General features: G+C 42.2%; 1 protein-coding gene across 1 annotated transcript in view; it reads left to right on the top strand.

Annotated features, from left to right (window-relative positions):
* The window catches only part of fbxo22 (F-box protein 22), a 34605-nt gene extending 27964 nt beyond the window's left edge, over positions 1-6641 (top strand). The window contains exons 7-8 of the mRNA XM_041178502.1: positions 2070-2235; positions 5709-6641. Of these exons, the coding sequence (XP_041034436.1) occupies positions 2070-2235; positions 5709-6126 (584 nt within the window). The 3' untranslated portion in view covers positions 6127-6641. The remainder of the gene's footprint in view (positions 1-2069; positions 2236-5708) is intronic.
* The last annotated feature ends 6681 nt before the right edge of the window (positions 6642-13322 follow it).

Raw genomic sequence — 13322 nt, 5'->3', positions numbered from 1 at the left:
ATGTATCAAGTGAAATATTTGGACAGTTTTAAATTAATCCCCAGGGCCTGTTCTATCAAAGTTCCATCCAATCCACAACTGACTTGGCAGTCTAGCTTTGTAACGTCTCCAAGTATTTTGACAAATAAAAGTTGGAGTGTTTCTCAGCTTTGTGGGTTGTTGATCAGAACCAGTGTCGACTGAAAGCTCCTGGCCTCAACAGACACATACTGCTGACTTTTTGGGAGGGAGAGAAAGCAAAACTTGCATTTATTTGGTCTTTGGGAAGCATCTGCAGGTGCTTCATGCCATGTCTATTAATTACTTTTTAATTTTGTTCATGGGACGCATGTGATGTTGGGAAAACTGCAGTTTTTGTCCATCCTTCAATACTTAACAGCACATTATCAAAATGGAGAGAGATTGCAGAACTCTGCGGTACAGAGGGACCTGGGTGTCCTGGTACATGAATTACAAACCATTATTATGCAGGTACAGCAAGTGATTAGGAAGGCAGATGAAATATTGTTGTTTATTACAGGGGGAATAGAATATAAAAATAGGGATGTTTTGCTACAGTTGTGCAGGGCATTGGTGAGACCACATCTGGGGTGCTGTGTACAGTTTTGGTGGTTTTGTTTGAAAAAGGACAATTGCATTGGAAGCAGTTCAGTGAAGGTTCACTCAACTGATTCCTTTGATGAGGAGGTTATCGTATCAGGAAGAGTTGGATAGGCTGGGCCTATATCCATTGGAGTTTAGAAGAATGAGAGGCGATCTTATTGAAATATTAAGACCCTGAGGGGGTTTGACAGAATGGGCGCTGAAAGGATGTTTCCTCTTGAGACCAGAATGAGGGGTCACTGTTTAAAAATAAGGGGTCTTCCATTTAAGACAGAGATGAGAAGAAATGTTTTTCTGAAGTTCGTGAATTTGTGGAACTCTCTTCCCCAGAGAATAACAGAGGCAGAGTCATTGAATGTTTTTAAGGCAGAGGTAGATAAATTCTTGACTGACGGGGTATCAAAGGGTATCGGGGGTAGGCAGGATGGTGGCACTGAGGCCTTAAGCCGGTCAGCCATTATCTTATTGAATCGAGGAGCAGGCTTGGGGGGCCGAATGGCCTACTGCTCCTAATTTGTATGTTTGTATACCTTGAGGAGGTGGTTGTGGGCCTTCTCTTATAGTGACTCTGCTGCCGTGATGATGTTAGCTAGAGAGTTCTAGGGTTCTAAGCTAATCATTAAGGAATGGCAGTCCAATTCAAGGAAGGTGTGATGTGAAGTGATGATGTGCCCATGATATTGCTGCTCTTTTCCTTCAAGGTGGTAGAGATTGAAGTGAAGGGATTGTTGTTTTACAGGCAGAGGTGCCATTTGGAATTCCCAACTGGACAACCTCTTGTTTCCTGGTTTTCTAATCATTGAAAAAAAATTGATGTCTGATCTGTTGCCACTGGATGGTGCTGCAGTAAAGCTTTATGTTGTATTGTTCTGTGCATGAACTGAGAATTATGTTGCATACAATTTGCAGTGAAACTCTGAGAAAGAATCAGTAACATTAGAGCTTATTTCAGCGCAGTAGGATATGACAGAGGTGTCTACTAGCAAAATCCAGTAAGATTGCTCTGTGGTAAATTTTGATACACTTTCAGCTTTTTGGGTCAATCCAACCCACGTGAAAATTACTGACAGCAACCCTGTCCTTGTTGCCTTTATATGGCGCCTCAGCATATTTTCAAAACCCTTGACAAACGATGAGTTACTCTGGAGAGCAGTTGCTGTAAAGTGGGCAAACGCGGCAGCCAGTTGGAATCTTATTTGTAAAGGATAAGAAAACTGAGTCCCTTTTGCTGTTTCTAGTGGGGACTAAATAAAAGAGGAAGTTTGTGCTAATACTATCTTTAAGCTGCATGCATATGGGTCAAAAATAGCATCTTTTTATTTGATGAAAAAAATGAGTTCCCTGTTGGAAAACATTCCAAGTTTTGTTTTTTCTGCTTGGTGTGCCTGTAAGGAAATCCGCTCCAAATGCAAGGTATGTTGAGAAATTGTTTGCACAGCTTTATTACTCACTTTTTCCTCTCTTAGGTCTTCAGGATAACCCTGACCTCCGTGTTGTCCTCCTGTTTGGATACAACACCTTTAAACCTGCTGCTGCAGATTTCATTCAGCGACTCACCAGGCCTTTCAATGTGAGGAACACTGTTGTGGTGGGGGGCCATGTTGACCGAGTGTTTTCACCCAGTTCTGAAAGGTAGGTACCCCCGCAATCACCAAGCCTTTATCTGTACTTGTACCTCGTTAATGCTGGGAAGAAAATGCTTCTGTGCTTTCTCCCTGCAATTAATTCATTCCACGGCTACAAATGATTTATCTGTCCATCAAGCTGACTCCCTGCAGTATAATTAAGCTCAACTCCACAACATTGCCACGTAACCGCATGCTCCCAGACTGCAGTAAAAACTTGCAAATCAGCTCCCCCAAAGGCCCAGAGGTAGATGCACCACTTGATGTGTTAGTGAGCCCTGGGGACCAGGGAAGTCTAGGGCTTGTTCCCTGCTCTGAGCTGAGCTAGTTGTTGTGGGGAGGAATGTTACTAATCGACTTCAGCATCACTGAACCAGGAGAGGTAAAGTCAAGGATTCCTGCTGTATTTAGTTAACTGTTGTTGGAAGTGCATTTCTGCAGCAGAGAGGTGCAAAAGTGGTTAACAAGGCATACATGATCCTGGGATTTATAAATAGAGGTATAGAATACAAAAGCAAGGACGTTATGGTGAACCTTTATAAAACACTGGCTTGTTCTCAACTGGAGTTTTGTGTCTGATTCTGGGTTTTTATGAATAGAGGCACAGAGTGCAAAAGCCAGGAGGTTTCGTGAACCTTTATAAAACACTAGTTGGTTCTCAGCTGGAGTATTGTCCAATTCTGGGCACCACACTTAAGGATGTGAAAGCTTTAGAAAGGGTACAGAAATGAGGGTCTTCAGTCACATGGAGAGGTTCAAGAAACTGGGGTGGTTATCCTTAGTGAAGAGAAGGTTGAGAGGAGATTTGAAAGAGATGTTCAAAACTATTAGAGATGCAGATAGGAAGAAAGTATTCCCATTGAGGGAAGGGTCGAGAACCAGAGGACAGAGATTTATAGTGTTTGGCAAAAGAATCAATGGCTACATGAGGAGAAACCCTTTTATGCAGCGAGTGGTTATAAACTGGAATGCACAGCCAGAAAGTGTCGTGGAGGCTGATTCAAACGTGGCTTTCACCTGAAGAGAGAAAAAATTGCAGTGGAGTGGGACTAGCTAAATTGCTTTTGCAGAGAACTGGCATGGGCTTGATGGGCCGAATGGCGGCCTCCTGCGTTGTAACCATTCTATGTGTGATAGTGGGATGAGGACAGTTAAGCAGAAATACAAATTAAGAAATTTCAAGCCCTTCACGTCTGCAATAAGTGAAATACTTTGTTTTAAAAAATAATTAACTGGGCCAGATGTCCATGTTGTGAAGAGTGCTAATTAAAAATTTCCTTATCACTGTACAGATCACTCAGTTGAATTCATTTTTGAAAATGACTTAACCGTGGGCCTTTAATGGACTATCCACCTTCCCCTTTCAAGTCCCAAGTGCTTTGATATTGAAATCCTACAACCATGACAATCTTCTGAGAGTATAAAATTCAAGATGTGTTAATGCATAGGTCTTAAATGGATGGAAAGAGCATACATGTATAGTGACACAAAAGCAAAATACTGTAGATGCTGGAAATCTGAAATAAAACCAAGCAAATGCTGGAAATACTCAGCAGGTCAGGCAGCATCTGTGGAGAGAAGCAGAGTTAACGTTTCATGTCAATAACCTTTCATCAGGACCTGTATTTATGTTTTTACACATATTTTGAGTTCTATCACGTTGTCAAAGCATCACAGAGCACTTAACACTATAGTTTGGAGTGCAACAACTGCTGCCATGTAGGCAAGGGCGAAAGCCATCCCATACCAGCAACATCTCTCAGGTGGATAGATGGTGAATTTGTTTTCTGGTTACTTTATTTTTGCTGGAGGAATATTGACTAGGATTCTGGGAGAACTCCTTTCAGTATTAGATCCTTAGCGTTCATCCAAACGGACAAACAGTTACCCTGCTCACTATCTTGTCCAAAGCTTGCTGTAGCCAAAATGCTGGTATTGCCCCTACTATTTCCTGAGTTGTCCAAGCTGAGTGGAAAATGTGTACATACCATATGTATGCATAAACAGTCCTTGAAAGAAAGGGAAGTAGAAAGTTTGATAGTGGAATGATTGCCTTGGCACAGTTCATGGAAGTTTGGGTTAATTGTTTTGGTGTACGTATGTGACAAATTGTTCTTGTCAGTCAGGATCAGTGTGCCTACTTTCGGTGTTCTCTCTTGATTAAAATGTTAATAGGCATGTCTGCTTACCAATGAAGACATTGCTTTAAAAGGCTTTGCTGTGTTTTGACTTGCATCTTAAAGGAGTAGGAAAGCCCTAATGGGTTTCCTTTCAGTACGAAGTGCTTTCGCACCCTATCTTTACTATTTCAAATGGTACATTTCTCATTTCATGTGGGAAGTGCCATCATCATTTTTAATATCAATTGCCAGTCAGAGTTAGAGCATAAAAATGAGTCAGCACCATGAGGGCTAGGAACTTCCAGTTAATGAAGCAAGGTGCAGGAAGCAGTACAAGGCAGCGAATTAGTCAGAGATATGAAGGAATGAAGAGAGACAATCTTGGTGGTTTAATTGCTGTCTTAACAATATTTTTCTCCAATTAGAAATCCACTAACAAAGTTGCATTAGAAGTTCCATGTTTCAGAGCCATATGTTCGAGTGATTTTGTTCACAGATTGTTAATTGTTGGAGAGTCATTCTCCGGGGTTGTTTTTAGATTCTGGCCCACCTGGGGCTCAGCTGTGTTTTTCTATCCAATTTACAAATTCTACGGAATTAACGCCTACAGAGAGAAGGAAAGCATTTAATTATAATTGATTCCTCTTACCTGTGCATTAGTGAGGTGACTAAATTAAGCAGGTAACTTAAGCCATAGAAGGGGTCCGAAAACAGACGACCTGCCACCATTCTTTTTTGTTCTTGTGAATTTTATGCTGATCGAGGTGAGGAATGTACATCATGAGGAATGGGTGTTTAATTTTAGAAGAACCAGAGTCATAATTAAATACTATCAAGTTAGGTATAAAACATTTAGATGTAGGGGGGAGTTCCCTCTATTATCCCCCAACAATGTGTCTCAGCCCCATCCTCAAAAGAAAACTACATGTTTCACCAGCGGGCATTATCTGTTAAGAGTGGTTTTGTGTTGCAACCTAATTTCTAGAGATTTTCCTAACTTGTTTTAAGTTGGGACTTTGCAGCCAGCAGACAAGAAGGCGCTTCCATCCCTTGGCTTGAGTGTGTTTCTAACCCTGGCCTCTGAAGTGAATGACACCAGTCTCATCCACAGTAATCCTTTGCCTACGCAGTATTTCTGTAGAAGTGCTTTTTCCTGCTAACCTTTTTTTCCAAACACACAATGATGTATAAGTAGTTACTCATCTCAGCTGTTTTACATCTCCATGCATTAAGAACCGAATATTCAATCTATTCTGTTCCATCAAAAAGCACAGGCTGCCTGGAGACTGCCCAAGTGAGCTTTCACAACCAGTGTTTTACTTTTATCCCCCTCACCCCCACACACTTCCCACCTTTCTAGTATTGATGTCCGGCACATGTACGGTTTTGTTGGCCTGTCGTTGAGTGGAAGACCGATCCAGGCAGCGTCCATCCTCCTGGACGAGGACGTCGAGACCCCCAAGAGTGCAGAAGCAGCGATGCAGCGTCTCAAAGCGGCCAACATCCCCGAGACCAACACAGTGGGATTCATGTTCGCCTGCATCGGACGGGGTCAGAACTACTACTCCAACAAGGAGAACGTAGAAGCGGATGCTTTCAGGAAGCAGTTTCCAGGCATTCCATTATTCGGGTTTTTCGGTAATGGTGAAATCGGCTGTGACCGCATCGTGACTGAGATCTTCTCACTGAGGGAGTGTGGCAACTCCTCAGATTGCGATGAATTGCTTCATGGCTACACAACAGTGATGGCGCTTATTCACCTGGGGCCAGTTAAATAAAAATTAAAAACCCTTCGATAAGCTCAACAGGGTGTTAACAGTTGGGCTGACGGTATACAAAGGTACATGCCAGTTGTGGGTCAGTCTTCATTGCTTCGAAAATATTTGCACAAAGTGCAGAAAATTGTTTGAATAGATCAAGAAAAATTTACAGGGGTAGGCCCATAAAATGATTGAGTTAAGTGATCTACTCAAACAATCCTCTCAAATTCCAAGAGAATAGGGTGAGCAACCAAGCTTTCAGATGTTGTCAGTTCAATCGATTCTGTAGTTTTTGACAGTTTTGATTTTCATCTTTATTACATTTGAATGTAGAACTAATCGTGAATAAATACACAGTATTTCTAGTGATTTTATTGTAATTTTAAAAAAATTGTGTTCTTTTGTGGTTTAAACCAAAGCATTATGCAGGATCTTAACAGTGTGGCAGGTAAATCTGGAAAGGGCTTCTTGATAATGATGAATGCTGACCAGCTTATCATCTGGACTGTCCCAATAAAATCCTCTGGCTGAGACTCTGTTATTGTCGTTATTAAGGTTTCAGTAAAGAGTAATAGCGGAGAACGTGGCAATACAGGGAGGGTTCACCTATTAACTGAAAAGATTTGGAAAGACAAGTAAAGACTTGCATTTATATAACATCTTTCACAAACCCAGGACATCCCAAAGTGCTTTACAGCCAATGAAGTATTTTTGCAGGGCAGTCATTAATGTGGACGCGCAGCACCCAGTTTGCTCAGAGCAAGCTCCTAAAAAAACAGCTACGTGATAACAGTCAGATAATCTGTTTGTGATGTTGGTTGAGGGTTAGACATTGGCCAGAGCACTGGTGAAGCTACTCCTTGGATTCTTCAGTGGGATCTTTTACACCCACCTGAGGGGGCAGCAGATGGTGCCTCAGTTTAACATCTCTTAAGAAAGACGCCAAGCCGATGGTGCATGACTCCCTCAATACTGTGCTCGAGCACCAGCCTCAATTTTGTGCTCCAGTGTCTGGAGTGTGGAATTTGAAACCACAACTTTCTGACTCGGGTGAGAGAGCTACCCATTGAGCTACACCGACACTATGTCCACTTGAATCCTGGAAGACACCCAGTTGTACAATTTGTAGATTTTGCCCTTTCTTGGGATGTATCTGGAGAAAGTATTTTTGAGCTCTCTCTGAAATATTGATCTGGAGAGCTGTCATTGATGTTGAAGCAAACAAATTAAGTGACAAATTTAGGCAGCATCAAAATGGCTCGAGTGTAATTATCCCCCCCCCCCCCCCCCCCCCCCCCCCCCCCCCCCCCCCCCCCCCCCCCAGCAACCTTCCACCACTCCCCTTCCCCTCATACAGTTACCAAGGCCTGGCACTGAGGGTGGACTCTGTGGGAAGAGGCAGTGTGAGAGCAGGAGGAACAAAAGCTTCAGCAGAACTTTTAAATTGACAAGTCACATAACCTGGGGCAAATATCCTGGAGCTGAGGGATTTATTAATTTTCGATCTTAAATGCCTGATTTTCATTGAAAAAATGCGAATCAGTTCCCCTATTTCACATCTCCCCCTCCAAACAAAAATAAAAGAAACATTCTGCCAGCCTTCCGTTATATGGGTGTGTACAGCAGGAGACTCCCAGGAGGACAGTGGAAATGCTTTAGAGATGTCCGCAAAGCATCCCTGAAGAGGTCAAGCATTCCTGCTGACTCATGGGAGCCCCTGCTTGTGACCAACCAAAAGGAGGTTTATTTGGGAAGGTACTGAACACATCAGAAGCATACAGAGGCAAGGTTGAGGTACTGGAGAGAGCGCACAAAGCCCCAAACACCTCATCTACCTGATCCTTCAAGCACTACCTGCCTCACATGTGGCAAAGTCTGCAGATCGCACATCGGATTTATCGGCCATCTCAGAACCCATTGAACCAGAATGGAAGCGAGTCATCCTTGATCCTGAAGGACTGCCTGAGAAGGAGGGTGTGTAGGTCCTTGGATTGCGAGCCACACACAATTGACCTGAAAGTCTCCAGGAATTGAAGATTAATCCCCTGGATGCTGTGGATGTTAAACTGAGGTCCATCTACCTGATTAGGTGGATGTAAGAGATCCCATGGCACTATTTCAGAAGAAGAACCAGGGAGTTAGCCATGGTGTCCTGACCAATATTTATCCCTCAATCAACATCATGAAAAACATTATCTAGTCATTATCACATTGCTGTTTGTGAGCATATATTACTTGTTGCATTACCTACATTACAACAGTGACAGCACTTCAAAACAAAAAGTACTTCATTGTCTCTAAAGCGCTTTGAGATGTCTGATGCTTGTGAAAAGCACCATATAAATGCAAGTCTTTCTTTAATTAACTTGGACGAAGGACTGTATCATAGAAACTTATAGCACAGGATGAGACAACTCAGCCCCTTGTTCCTGTGCTAGCTTTTTGAAAGAGCCATGCTTAATTCCAAATCCCTGCTTTTGGCTGTATCTATTAAGTTCCTCATCCTCAGGTACTTCACCATTGATAAATTTTGCAGAGAGTTGGCATCAGCTTCCACCACCTGACAACTCAGTGAAAAACAATTCTCATTTCACTTCTCAATCTTCTGCCACTAATTTCAAATCGCTGACCTCTGGTTATTGATGGGGCATTAAAAGTGCATTTTTGTTTCATTTTCTTGGGATACTTCTGATTATTAATTATGGAAATGGGATTTTAAAAAAAGCTCTTTGACGAGGCTGGACTGTCGGCATTGGGAGTTTGTGTGAAGAAGCCTCCAAAGTTATGTCCAACCAGAGATGGTAACCCGAGTTTGTTTCGTCATTCCTTATAATTTCTAATCTTAGACTGCAGCCCTTGTGTGTGAGGATGCTGCATGATGGGATAACTGCAGCTTTTGTAGCAGGTGTGACCTGTTTGTTGTTAGATCAGAGATCATTATCTGAATTGGAAGCACTTTTGTTACTATAATTAAAATTGCTAATTATACTCATTAACTTTCCTTTTATAATAGAGGAAAAGTTTAAAATAAATGCATGTAAATAGACTATATTATCACTGCCTTTTTCTCTGTTTAGAATTGCACGCCGATACCAACACTGGGTGACTATTGCCTGATAGGACTGTAAAATGAAGTTTATTTGTTGAATTTTCATATATCCTCTTAGCCATATGATTTGCAAGTGGGAAAAGGAACATACAGCACCTTGAAGGTAAAGCCTAGGTTGTTACAAAATCCATGAGGTCCTTTCTCAGGGACTGAAGATTTGTAGTGGGATATAGGGTGTGTTTTTATTCAGTAAGTTTTGCAATGTGGCTGATTTACCAGTGGAGTAATCCTGGATTTGTGAATCCTTAAAGTACCTACGCTTAGGGTTCCCCCAATGATTCAACGAGCTTATTTGTTGAGCATCTGAGTCATACAAACCAGCACGGTTTCTGTTTCCATCCCAGCGCTGACTTAGTTGGTTTAAGTTGAAAGTCCACTATATCACAGAGGGCAGCCCACATATTTTAAACCAGCTGAGGTCCTTTAGCAATCCAAATGGGGAAGACAAGCCAGAGGTTAGTCTTCAGGTGAAGCAGAATAAGCAGACCACAATATCCAGATATAATGTAGCCCCATTTTAAGATCTTATATTTTATTCTTATTTTTTGCATTATTGATAGTTAAAGAGTAACTCAGGAATTTGGGAACCTGTGAAGTTGAGATAGCTGGAGACTAGAAGCCCATATGCAAATGTTTCTCCTTTACTTTTTCATGGGATATGGGTGAGCATAGCTGGCAAGGCCAGCAATTGTTGCCCGTCCTTACTTGTTCTTGAGCTATGACATTTCTGAGGGCAGTTAAGAGTCAAACGCATTGCTGTGGGTCTGGAGTTACATGTAGGCCTGACCAAGTGAAGGAGGCAGATTTCCTTCCCTAAAGGAGCGTTAGTGAACCAGATGGGATTTTACCACAATCGATGATAGTTGTCAAGCTCAACATTACTGAGACTGCAGGTAGCTTCATGCTTAGACTTACTGAATTTAAATTCCACCAGCTGCCATGGTGGGATTTGGACCCATGTCCCCAGAGCATTAGCCTGGACCTTTGGATCATTACACAACACCACCATCTCCCTTTTGTATGTAGGAGACACAAAGGAGATCCTACAGCACCACATCTGATGGGAAGAGTAATTATAGTGTGACAAGTTTACATAGCCGGTTTCCATTATAAATGGTTGACATGAATTTATAATGGCAAAAGTTGACTCAAAAAAATTCTGACAAAGGAACTAAGGTTTTGCAGAGAAAGCCTGTATGTACACAAGAATGATTTGTATGTGCAACGGATATAGAAGCCTATACTCTGAAATGTAGAAGTATGAGAAGTGATCTCAGTGAAATATACAAGATTCAGAAGGGACTTGACAGGGTCGACATAGCGGTTGTTTCCCCTGGCTGGGGATCTAGAACTCAGGGGCATGGTCTCAGGGGTAAGGTATCGATCATTTAGGACTGAGATGAAGAGAAACTACATCTCTCAGAGAGTTGTGAACCTTTGAAATTCTCTACCCCAGAGGGTTGTGAATGTTCCATCTTTGAGCATATGTAAGGCCAGGATAGACAGATTTGTGATCTCTCAGGGAATTGAGGGATATGGAGAGCTGGCAGAAAAATGAAGTTGAGGCAGATGGTCAGCCGTGATTGTAATGAATAGCAGAGCAGGCTTGAGGGGCTGTATGGTCCTCCCCCACTCCTATTTTTTATGTTATGAAGAAACATAGATAAGATGCAAAACATAACTTTATCATGGGAAAAGAATGAGCATTGAATACAGTTTAAAAATACACAAAAGCAACCAAGAATGAAGAAGTTCACAGTGAATCTAATAGACCAGTGACTTGCCTGGTAACTCATTTGGTGCGTGGGAGACTGAACCATAATGACCAGAAAGATCCCAGGTTCAAGCTAGCACCGAATGAACTATAGTTAGAAAAATATTAGCCATTTCGTCATAAGCGCTGGGTCAAATTCTTGGATCTCCATACCCAACCAAACTGTGGGATTACTTTCTCCACACCGACTACAGCTGTTCAAGAAGACTGATCAACACCAGCTGCTCAAGAAATATGAACATACCAATTCAGAGCAGGAGTAGGCCATTCAGCCCCTCGAGCCTGCTCCGCCATTCAATAAAAGATCGTGGCTGATCTTATTCTGGTCTCCACATTCTGCCTACCTCTGATAGCTTTTGACTCCCTTGTTAGTCAAGAATCTATCCACCTCTGCCTTAAGATATTCATTGACCCTCCCTCCACTGCTCTCCAGGGAAGAAGGCTCCAAAGACTCAAGACCCTCAGAGAAAAAAGTTCTTCTCATCACTGTCTTAAGTGGGAGATCCCTTATTTTTAAACTGCGTCCCTTAGCTCTAGTCTCTCCCGCAAGGGGAAACATACTTTCAGCATCTACCCTGTCAAGTCTCCTCAGGATCTTATATGTTACAATAATTTAAGTGGTCATGCAGTTGGCCTCTGCTCTGGTTTCTGTCTGTCAGAAAATGGTACTGTCTCTTGAGGCACCACCAAGAGGTGTCGGGAGTGCTGACATCGCTGGTGGCACATTGCTGAAGTTGCAACTGCTATTCGCAGTGGCAAAGCAATTAGGAAAATTGTTCTCTCATAGTTCTCTAAGTAAGGGCTCAATTCTATGGCCAATGGATAGGTTGGGATTTGAGGCACCCGTGCCTTTTAGAGATACTACAGTGCGCACAAACTACAGCCGTGGACAAGATTTTGCCGTCCAAGCAAAGGCAAATCAACCCCCAAAACCTAGGCAACTCAATCCCAATTGTTATTGCATTTTTGCTCTGTTGTTTGAATTTTGCAGGTCTGGAGCCTTGTAAAGAACTGCTTTCAGAAATGGCGTCCCACTGCTGGATACATTTTGAATCAGAAAGCTAAGATCTGTTGGTGACAGCAGCTTAGGATGTAAGCAGATTAATGGAAATTTTGGGTTAAACTTCATATATAGCCAGAGGTTTCAATGCAGCCTCAAAACATGGACATCAGTGCCTTTTGCTCATCCATCTTTGAGACCACCTGCCTCTATTGTGACCGTTCTAGGTAGAAGTAGGAAAGTTATGCTAAGCCTTTATAAACCACTGGCTAGATCCCAACTACAGAATTGTCTCCCAATTCTGGGCGCCGGACTTTTAGAAGGATATTAAGGATTTAGTGAGGTTGCAGAAGAGATTTACCAAGATTTACCTGGAACCAGGTTTTGAGTTTGATATAGAGGTTAGAGAAGCTGGGATTGTTCTTCCTCGACGAGAGAAGGTAAAGTGGAAATTTAATATAACTGTTCAAAATTGCAAGAGATTTTGATAGTGTAAATAATGAGAAGTTGTTTGCACTGATGGGAGGGTCATTAACCAGAAGGTACTGACTTAAGATAATTAGCAAAGAACCAGTATGGAAATGAGAGTTTTTCTTTAAGGGGCGAGTTATGGTATGGAATTGCTGCCTGAAAGGGTGGAGGAAGGAGACTCGATAGTAACTTCCAAAGGGGAATTGAATAAATACTGGAAAAAAAATGTAGGGCTTTAGGAAAAGACAATGGACGTGGTTCTAATTGATTAGCTTTTTCAAAGAGCCAGCACAGATGTGATGGACTGAATGGCTTCTTTCTGTCCTGTAAGATTCTCTGATTCTAGCAAGGTCTGTGCTGAGAATAGATTCCGGCCCTGTACTTCACAAGAAAGTGGAGAGGTTAACAAAGATTACCACGCTGGATTATAATCTACAGAACTGGTTACCCAAAACAACCATGCACTGCTTAAATAACTGGGATAAGAATTCCTCTAGTTGCTGTGTGTAGTGAGATTGTACATGAAGATTTCTTCTGTATGGGAACATCAGTGAGTACGAGCGTGATGTGTGAATGGAACGCGAGACGAGTTAGGACACAAGCGGCAAAATTTTGGATGAACTCAAGTTTAAGGAGCCTCGAAGATACAAGGCCAGCCAAGGAGTGCAATCGTCAAGTCTGCAGGTAACAAAGTCAAGGATGAGGATCTCAGAAGCACGTGAACTGAGGCAGTGTTGGAGATTTCTGAGGTGGAAGCAGACGATCTGAGTGCAAATACGTACTCACAGACGTCACTTAATTGCAATAACATTCCTTATATTTGTGCAAGAAATTCCAGGGAAAATAATAAGATATATACA

Source organism: Carcharodon carcharias, chromosome 32, assembly GCF_017639515.1.
Source record: "Carcharodon carcharias isolate sCarCar2 chromosome 32, sCarCar2.pri, whole genome shotgun sequence".
NCBI classification, from domain to species: Eukaryota; Metazoa; Chordata; class Chondrichthyes; order Lamniformes; family Lamnidae; genus Carcharodon; species Carcharodon carcharias.
This window is presented reverse-complemented; position numbering and strand designations above follow the sequence as displayed.